At 41.7% G+C, this 10,486-nt stretch overlaps 1 protein-coding gene across 1 annotated transcript; it reads right to left on the minus strand.

The window, feature by feature from the left end:
- Window positions 1–1,107: 1,107 nt before the first annotated feature.
- On the minus strand, window positions 1,108–2,180 carry LOC124974045 (speckle-type POZ protein-like). Its single transcript, XM_047537616.1, has 2 exons — window positions 2,113–2,180; window positions 1,108–2,041 (listed from the first exon to the last, which is right to left on the minus strand). Exon 2 carries the CDS (start codon window positions 1,962–1,964, stop codon window positions 1,134–1,136), a length of 831 nt encoding a protein of 276 aa, XP_047393572.1. The 5' UTR covers window positions 1,965–2,041; window positions 2,113–2,180; the 3' UTR covers window positions 1,108–1,133.
- Between the last annotated feature and the right edge of the window lie 8,306 nt (window positions 2,181–10,486).

Here is a 10,486-nt window from a genome sequence, read left to right on the forward strand (position 1 = left end):
GGATGGTAGATTTTTTTTTTTTTTTGACTGTCCAGGATTCATTTATTTTTTAGTTCCCTTTTCCAAAGTGTGTTAAAACAAGGATAAATTCAATAATGAATATTTGAAATCCAAACCAATTTATCTATAGTGGATATCTTATCTATTAATATCACAAACATCTCAGTTGCCTCCATCTGTCTTACAAATTTCTTTCAAAAATTGAAACACAATTAATTATACCTTATTAATCTCCCCAAAGCAAAAAAAATATATGTACCATTCAGCATACAAAAGTTACACATTAAAAGTGCATATATATCTTCCTTAATTGGCCCACTCATTAAATTTACATTTGGTCATCCTTAACTTTTAACATGTACAGAATTCTTCATATAGGTAGGTCATTATAAATTAAGAAAAAGTTACTTCAGCACAAAACACACTTTCTGCTTATTGAAATCTTAACCTCAATCAGTTCTCAATCATTGTAAACTTGGATAAACCCACAGTTTCTTGGACAGCTAACATACAGACAAACAGATCTTTACTAAAAATCTGGGCCAACTCATTGCATATTTGCCCCCTGAAATGAAAAATAAATTAGAATTGAAGCACTGTATTGCCATAACTTACCTTGAAGGTAAGCAGGTTCTCCTATATTTACAGAACTTATACTGGAGACATTACTGATAATCTCCAATAGAAGTGTGTTTAAGGAGGACGTAGTTTTAAACTTTGAGATAGCATAGGACAAACCCTATAAAATTCATTTTCTTTTCCCCAAAAAATGGAAGATCCTTTTGAAACTTAATATCTTCAGTTATCAATATTACTGCATTATGGAGCTAGTGCAATCCTGCATAGCCTTGGTCAAAATGACAAGGCACAATAAAAAAATTAAAGTTATTATATGAACAAGAGAAGTCATTGAAGATAATTTAAGGCCTTGAAGTGAAGTAATCAGTCTAATTTAAAGCTGAAGTATAAACCATAAATTATCCACCTGAAATGCAAGCAATATGCTTTTTCAGCTTCTGTTCTGTGGACAAGAAAACAGAAACAACTCCTGCTTCTGGTTTGTGTATTAGAATCCTTCTGGACCTGGAGGAGTAAAAGTCAATTCCTTTGTTTTCTACTGTTCATGGAAGATTTCAGGACTGCTTTAGTCGTTTGCATGGAATGCCAAACTGTGGACACTGTGCAGATGCTAATGCTCGGAAGGCTTCTGCTACTAAGTGAGGGTGAGACTGAATCATGGACTTCCACCCTGATGTTTCCATTATGTCGGTTGCTTGGTTGCTGTTCCAGTTTTTCCCATCTTTACACCCAAGTTGTCGAAGTACACTGCACCTATTAATAAAGTCTATGGCTTGTGCTTTCAACTGTTCTGCACTGTGCAAATCTGCAAGGACAAGGATATCAGCAACATTTTCTATTAAGAGGTTACTACACAAAGCTTCTTCACACATGACCTTCAGCCGTTCCAGTGCATATTTGTCTGCAGCTGCCAACAAGTTGTCAGCCATTTTATCAAGATTTGGTGCTTTCCCTGTGTAAACGAATCTCATCATTTCTTTAAAAACCTCAGGGTCTAAATCATTTATTTCCACTCGATTCTTTTTGCTTTCTTCCATTTCATGTTCAAACATTGCATTAAAAACTGGGGATCGAGCTGCAAGCACAGATTTATGAGCTTTAAATTCTTGTCCTCTCACAAAAAAACTGCAATCTGTAAATCTTGTGTTTTCCCAGGGATTACCTAAATCTTCTGCTAGTCCACATTCAGGCACCTTCAAAGTATTTGTATTCGTATGTCCTGATATGTTTACTGAATCTTGAACCACACTCACCTCACAAAATAATGTTAGCTTGTCATCTGGTAAAAGACCATTAGCTTCATCAAGCAAAAAATCCCTTGTAATGAATTTTTTAAATCCCCAGTCCTTCCCTTGCACAAATCGATATGCTCTTTGACTTTCCATTGCTTTTGTTTCTTCCCTTTTAGCGTTCAGAAGGGAAAATTTGAATTTTGCTCGAACTTCACTTTTGGGGCAGCTGACTAAAAGCAAATATAAGGACAAGTAGTCTTTACTTTCATCATCTAATCCCTTTGGGTTTACCCTCAGGCACCATTTCATTTTGTCACTTGGGTCAGATGAAAATGTTGAACTTTTTAACACTTCACCCATCTCCTCTCGACAAAAACTGAAGTTATTAATAGTCCACATGTAGGAAAACTTTACTACTTTAACCTGTGTGTAACACCAGCTTTCTGCTATAGGACCAGTAGACATATCTCCAGGCAGAGGTGGGCTGGGTTCCCGAGACATTGCTACCTTATTGCAATCTTTTAGGATTTATGCAGTAACCCACACAGCTGAGTACTTTACAGTTGCTGGAAGTCTTACTGTGCCAGGATCAAGGTGGTTGCTGCTGCCATGATCCACTCCCTGGTGACCTCTCTTCAGCTAATCTTTCTCTCTTCTGATGCCCTGGCCCTGTTCCTTCTCTGCTTTCAGGTAACCTGAGAAGTTATAGTTGACTCTGTATCCTGCAGATAACTGCAGGGGAAGCCTGGAGCTCTCCAATGTTCTTCAGCCAGAGGTCAACAGCCTCTGCCTGGATGGTAGATTTTTAATGGCTTCTTCTATTTCATTGCTTGATATTGATCTGTCTAAATTGTATATGTCCTCCTGGTTCAGTTTGGGAGGAGCATATGTCTCTAGAAATTTTTCAATGTCTTCGGTAGTTTCTATTTTGTTGGAATACAGATTTTCAAAGTAGCTTCTCATTATGTTCTGTATCTCATTGGTGTGTGTCGTGATATTTCCTTTTTCATCACAAATTTTAGTAATTGAGTCTTCTCTCTCCTTCTCTTTGTTAGTGTGGCTAGGGGTTTGTCTATTTTGTTTACTGTCTCAAAGAACCAACTTTTAGTTTTGTCAATTTTTTGAATTGTTTCTTTTGTTACAATTTCATTGATTCAGCTCTGATTTTAATTATTTCCTGTCTTCTCCTACTTTTGCTGTTATTCTCTTCTTTTTCTAGGGCTTTGAGCTGTAATGTTAGGTCATTTAGTTGTTGACTTTTCATTCTTTTCTGGAATGTGCTCCATGCAATGAATTTTCCTCTCAGTACCGCTTTCATAGTGTCCTAGAGATTTTGATATGTTGCATCGTCATTGTCATTCACCTGTAAGAATTTTCTTATCTCCTCCCTGATGTTTTCTGTTATCCATGTTTCATTCAATAGCATATTATTTAGTCTCCAGGTATTGGAGTAATTTCTGGTTTTCATTTTGTCATTGGTTTCTACTCTCAGTCCATTATGATCTGATAGAGCACAAGGCAGTATCTCTATTTTTTTGCATTTCTTAAGGGCTGCTTTGTGGCATAACATATGGTCTATTTTCAAGAACATTCCATGTGCTGCTGAGAAGAAAGTGAATCCGCTAGTTGATGGATGGAATACTCTATATATGTCTATTAAGTCTAGGTTATTGATTGTGTTATTGAGTTCTGTGGTTTCTTTGGTTTTTGTTTGGAAGATCTATCTAGTGGTGATAGCAGTGCATTAAAATCACCCAGAATTATTGTGTTGTGGTCTATGTGATTCCTGAAATTGAGGATTTCTTTGATGTACAGGCATGCACCATTGTTTGGGGCATAAGTATTTACTATCATTATGTCTTCCTGATTTATGGTTCCCTTAAGCAGTATGAAATGTCCTTCTTTATCCCTTCTGTCTAAATTTGGCTTGAAGTCCACATTATCTGATATAAGGATGGCAACCACCGCTCTTTTACTGAGTCCATGTGCGTGGTAGGTTTTTTCCCATCCTTTGACCTTTAGTCTGTAGGTGTCTTTTTCTAAGATGAGTCTCTTGCAGGCAGCATATTGTTGGGTCTTTCTTTTTAATCCATTCTGCCAGTCTATGTATTTTGATTGATGCGTTTAGGCCATTAATGTTCAATAAGGAGAAAAAAGAAAATCTACAGTATATCAGTCATATAGTAATGAAACCTCCCAGAGTTCAGTAGCCTGATGCATGAGAGGTACCTGACAATGAGCTTCAAGCCTCCAGCAGGTGTCTCAGGATGGGTTTTGCCCCACCTAAAAATCGGAGCTATGGCTTCCAGGATTATCCAAGATGGCCACTCTGGTGTTGAAATGTGTTGGCAAATGGGGAGCTGCAGCTCAGGGTGTGGCTGTGGTAAGCAGGAGGTCCTGGAGGGGGGATGCAGTTGGTCAGGCAGGGGTCCTAGAGGTCCGGTGTGTTTGGTGTGGTTGTGGAATCCTGGAGGCCGGTTTCAATCAGTCAGTCTGGGGTCCTTGTGATAGGGCACAGTCAGTTGGTCTGGGGGTCTTGGCGGCAGGGAGCAGTCAGTCGATGTGAGGGCCCCAGAGGCAGGGAGTGATCAGTCGGGCTGAGGGATCCTGGAGACAGGGCTCAGTCAGTGCAACCAGGGGTCCTACGGGGCCTGGCTGTTGTCTCCAAATGGCAGCAGCCACGTGTAATCAAACCTGCAGGTACTGTAACAGTGAACTTTGAGGCAACAGCAGGCAGCTGGTGCTCCACTAGTGGTCGGCGATCAGTTGGCTGACTGTTGTCGGACGATCGGGAGGTGATTCTCGTGCATTGAGTGATAGATAGGTGTAAGGCAGGCGATGGACAGCCGAGAGGCAGGCAAATGGTGGATGATAGGTGCCTGTCAGTGAGCAATCTGCACTCAAAAGACATGTCGATATACTGGAAGCCCGGAGGTGATGACAGCAAATGGGGTAAACAGCAGGAGATCGATAAGCAGCAAAAACTGCCTTACCAAGAAACAGATATCCTCTGCTTGAAACCAGAGTTATGGAGTGACAAGGAACACAGCCTCCCTCTAGTCCACCATCTTGGTTCCCCCCCCCGTTTCTCTTTTAAACTATGAAAAATTTCACATTTCCAACAAAATTGTCAACAACTTATTACTACTAAAAAAATCATAAAAAGGAATAGAACATTATTAATCTATTTGTAAGAAAGAAATACAGCCTACATTAGAATCCTAAAATCTATTTGGAAGAAAAAACCCAAACACTAATATATAAAGAAACATGCCCGTTTTCTACAGGAAAACATTTCACTGTGAAACTGCATTCCACGTCACTGTGTGCACACACTGCAGTCCAGGCAGACACCAGTGGCTGCTCCTGTCCTCAAGGTGGGCTTGAAGCTGTGACCTATAGAGAGGAAATTCACGGATGTAACTAGTAGGGTCAGTAGTGAAAGAACCTAGCCTTTTTTCTAATTGTGTAAGGTCAGTCATAGAAAAGGGAACATGAACCCGAATAACACCTTCGGGTCCAGCAACTTCTCATAAGGGTGCCATGGTATGGGGCTGGGTAATTTGGTTGTGGGTGTGGGACCTGGTGGCTGGTGGACTAAAGGAGGCTAATGTGGGAGAAGATGGTGCTGGAGAGGAAAATGGTGATGAGCTACATCCCCTGCCCTTTTTTAGTTTTAATTTTGAGATAGAGTCTTAAGTTGCTGAGAGCCTCACTAAGTTGCTAAGGCTGGCCTTCAACTTGCAATCCTCTTGCCTCAGCCTCCCAAGCCACTCAGATTACAGGCGTGCACCACTGTACCTGCCCTCAATTTCTCATTCTTTTTAAACCATCTGGGTCTCACCCTTCCCTGTCTTCCCTTACCTCTCCAATTCTTTGCTCTGTAGTGTTGATTCTCTATCTGTCTTTGCTGGGATTCATCCTGGGTCTTCCCTTTCTGGGATAGGTTGAAGCTCGTGAAATTCTAGAGATGGAATGTCATGTGCCTGTGCATCTGTCAGGATCATATACTTCTTTCATATGGTTCTTGGAGTCTGGGACCACAAAATAGAACAGAACCGTAAGCCTGGCTCTTCTGTCTACCAGCTATGAGACCTCAGGCATGACACCTTACAGAAGTTCCTCCTCAGTACGGGTGGGGTCCAAAGTCCTGCCTGTAAGGGCTGAGAGAGAGAGTATGTACAGTGCTAGGCACAGTAAGGACCCAGAGCAGAGCATTACTTTAATAAGCCAAATATACGAATGGTGTGTTTTCTCCAGGTAAACTCACCCACTCCTGTGACCTCATCTACAAGTGAACAACAGTTCCATCTCTGACAGCTCTCACCTCCATCCTGAGCTCCATCCAACTAGAGAGGCAGGTGTAGGAGGGACTAGGCAGCCAGGGGAAGATGGCAAGCGAGGAGGTCAGGGCCAGAGCAAAGCAGCACAGAGAGGTCTTCTACTGAGGCCAACTTCCTGCCTGATGAAAGTGCTCAGGACACAGCAGGGGACCCAATCAGACAGACACTTTCATACTCATACTCCTAAGTGGGGGACCCAACAGAGATGTGGACAGAGGGGGTGCTAATCAATAACAGTGAGTAGCGTGTGGACAGGCGAGGAGACAGGAAAGGAGGAAATCCAGAGACCACAGAAAGAACAGGCCCAACTCCCCCACTGGATGTCCAACTCTGGGGCCCCTTCTCCTCAGGAGTCTATCTCTGTATCTCCGTCACTTTTCAATCTGCCCCCTTCTTGCTTGATATCTCTGCATCCTGTTCTTCACTTCTTTGCTGAATGGAGTTGAGGAACCCAGCGCCCCTAGATGGTAACATAGGTTCTAAATTAACCTGAATTTCCACTGGTAGCTCAGAGCCATTATGTCTTTTTTGTTTCCATTACCATGTCACACATTGTACATAAAGCTCATCCGTCGGTTTGGCCCTGGTAGAAATCTTAAACTCAGTCTTCCTTTTAATATTCAACCTAATTAGACCTCAAGACCTGTAGGCTCCACCTTTAAAAGGTTTCTAGAGCCAGGCTGTAAACGCAGTAGCTCTTACTGCATTATTATAAGAGCTTTGTAACTTGTGTTTGTCCCAAGGTTCTCTCCTGTTCGTTCTGTCTCCCACAGTCTTGCTGGGGGCCCTGTGTGCTGGACAGTTTTATAAAAATTATTAAATCATAAGTGCTCGATCCTTCCCTTCCCTGAAGACTTCTGTGGCTGACAGTCTGACCCTGCCTTACACCTCCTGAGGTACTCTGACAGGGCCAGCTTTGGTTGTGGAAAATGATAGCAAGTGCCAACAATTACAGCCTTACAAGGTCAAAGATGGGTATAATTACCATTAGAAACAGGATGAAGAGTTTCTTAGGGCAAAGGAAGCTGAAGAGGAGGCGGAGAATACAGAGGACCCATTAGGCTTGCCTTAAGGGGAACTTATTTTATTTTGGGGGATACTGGGGATTGAACTCACGGGTACTTGAGCACTGAGCCACATCCCCAGCCCTATTTTGTATTTTATTTAGAGACAGGGTCTCACTGAGCTGCTTAGGGCCTCGATTTGCTGAAGCTGGTTTTGACTCATAATCCTCCTGTCTCAGCCTCTGGAGTCACTGGGATTACAGGGGTGGATCACTGCACCTGACTTATTTTATTTTTTTGAGAAAGGGTCTCACTGTGTTGCCCAGGCTGTCTTGAACTCATGGGCTCAAGGGGTCCTCCTGCCTCAGCCTCCTGAGGAGCTGGGACTAGAGGTGCACACCATGGCACCCAGCTTATGGAAAAGCTATGTGATGAGGACTTCAAAGGGGGAGTGAAAACAGATGTCGAGGCAAGAGAATGAAAACACAAGGAACACGGGAAGAGACCTGCACACACCTTCGTCTTCCCACAGTCCCCAGTAAAGATGCACCTGGCCCCTTTGGCACCTGCAGAGCACTGGAACCGGGCCACACATCTCTCTGGGTTCTGAGTTTTCATTCGGGTTAATCTGAGTCTGATTACATATGCTTCTGAGGACAAATGCCTCAACCATCAAGGTCCTGGGCTAGGTCCTTCCTGACCCTCCCCCCTTCTCCAATCCCGTCAGCCCCTGCTCCCTAGCAAGTTGCACAAAGAATTGTTCTCCTTTATTTCTTCCCACCTCCATCCTGCTGCTCCATCTATGCAGGTCTTACCCTGGTTTTCTGTGGGTGAGGTTCCATAGGCCACGATCCTGAACTGCCGCCCCAACTTCCTTGAATTGAGCAGGTCTCTTGGGATCCAGGGACAGGTTACCTGAAAGGGAAAGGAAGGAAAAATGGTAAGAGACTGAGAGGCCAAACCTTCATCCTGGAAGTTCTGAGGACACCTGAAGTGATAGGCATGGGGAATGTCCTACAGTTGAACTATCCCCGGTTGATCTAAGAAGGAACTGGGGAGCCCATGGGGCCAAGGGGTTTGATGCCAGCCTGATTCTCTCAGGTAAGGTATGCACATTTTTTTTTCTTTTCTTTCATTACCTAATGTAGTTGCCCCCTTATTTTAAGCAACAACAACACATTTTAACAATTTACTAGAACAATTCATTTGCAATGGTCAAACTGGCCAGATTCCAGAAAGATCATGCTGTTCTCTGAATGATACCCAAGTGCACTTGTCTTGCCAACAAGAGAAGTGTGTGAACGCAGAGAAGAGGTCTGACAGTTCTGGACTGGAGAACACTCTGCGCCACACTGACTACCTGTCACACAGAGTGTGTTTCTCCACTATCAGCCCCGCACCGTTTCCCTCAAAAACCTGCAGGGCCAAAATACAGTGGAGCCCACTGTTTACACAGGAACTGAAGGACCCACAGCAAAGCTTTGTGCTGAGGAACGGAAACGCCCTAAGGCCTCAGAGGTTTCAGGACTGTGCAGGGAGGAGGCCAGAGTGCAGGCACTTCCCTAGGTGTCCGGCACCAAAATCAAGACAAGCCCAACTGGACTGGAAGGCTCAGGACCACGAGGCAGAAACGTGTCAAATATTTCATGCAGCCAACCTTGTTTATTGAGAAGTCCTAATTTTATTGCCTGTTTAGTAACATGTTTGTTCCACAAACTAATTTCTCATAAAGCAAAGCACAACTTTTTCTTATAAATAGTATAAATTATTTTATTTACAGAAACTTGTTACAAAACAAATAGACTATATATTTTTTCTCTTTTAAATATCCAAAGTAATTTTCTATCCCTTGACATTTGTTCATGTTCTATACAGCAGCCAACAAAGTCCAGCTGAGATGCTCTTGATGTGTACAAATTATCAAACTATTCACACATTTTAACACAGGAGATTGTTTTTATAACCAAGCTCAAACAAAACAAAACAAAACATAGCAAAATGCTTTTGAGACCCTACAATCACACTGACAGTATGTAGTGCTCATTTAAATGATCTGAAAATGTAAAATGTTTTGCACAAAATGTAAAAATGATTATTTTCTGCTAAACAGTGAAACTTTTTTAACAATCATTTTTCAAAGCCCGACTTTCCCCACACCCAGGACAGAAGGAGAGACATTAAGAAATTACTTGGCAACAGAACTCTTGCAGGAACACAGATGCCTTTATAAGTTACGTTTTTCAAATTATACATTTTTTTCAATGTTTTCAGAGGTACTTCTTTGTATTATATTTTTGGAATACAAAATATTTTAAATATTCTATGTTAAACTCTGCATTTCATGAGTGAATAAAAAACGGATACGTCAATTTGCTGGCTCATGAGCTGGAACCCTTGGTGCCACTGGGCGATCCATCGCCAGTTGAATTACTGTGACCCAAAAGGCCTTGGTTTTAAAATACCTTATAAAATGACCAGCACTGGTGGTTTTCGACTCCTCCCCGAAAATTTTAGAAGCGGTATTTAGGTGGAAAAAAGCAAATTCCAAAGTTCAACTGAACATTCAAGTCTTTTTTAAGAGAATCTCTCTAAGCTTAAAACTAGGGTTCAGGCACTTTCAGTTTTTTCCATTTGTTTTAAACCACATCACACACTAATAACGCACGTGTGCTCAGTGTCGACACACACAGGCACGAACTCGCGTGCACACACTCGCACATGCATGCACGCAAGCACTCACATGTAAAACATTAAGAAAAGAAAAGCAGTGTGTCACTTAGTCATGTGTAGTCCTGTTGGGGATCAGGCAGCTAGGGAGAAGCAATGCCCACTTTGTCTGCACGAATCCACTCCCAAGACACTAAAGGGACAGAGCCTTTCACAGAACAGAGGCATCCCTTGAACTGTAAAGGAGGCAGGTTCTAGAACTATTGTCTTGGCAGTGAACCACTTCAAATTATAAAAAGGTATTTACTTAATTAATAAATACTAGATGATCTCAATTGTACCAAAACAGGATATCAGAAAAAAAGACCTGTGCAAAAATACATATTTAAATATGTACACTTCATTTTTAACAAAATATGTCTTCTGAAATAGGGATACTTTCATATTTATAATAGAACAAGAAATCCCAAAATAAAGATACAAAAGTAGGTTCTGTATAATTCTTTGTTCATCATTGCAGCACTTTTTTTTTTTTTTTGTAGGTTAAGAAAACTCACAAAGTTGTCATGAAATTCTATTGGAAAGAATATAAAAATTATCTTGGTTTTAAATTGATACCAAAGTCTGTCTAGAAACAACCCAACCACTGCAAATTTGGTTT

Source organism: Sciurus carolinensis, unplaced genomic scaffold (genome assembly GCF_902686445.1).
Source record: "Sciurus carolinensis unplaced genomic scaffold, mSciCar1.2, whole genome shotgun sequence".
Taxonomy (NCBI): Eukaryota; Metazoa; Chordata; class Mammalia; order Rodentia; family Sciuridae; genus Sciurus; species Sciurus carolinensis.

What these genes read in the sequence shown, in the direction of transcription:
- LOC124974045 (XM_047537616.1), bottom strand. Translation starts at nt 1,964, where the DNA reads ATGGAAAGTCAAAGAGCATATCGATTTGTGCAAGGGAAGGACTGGGGA.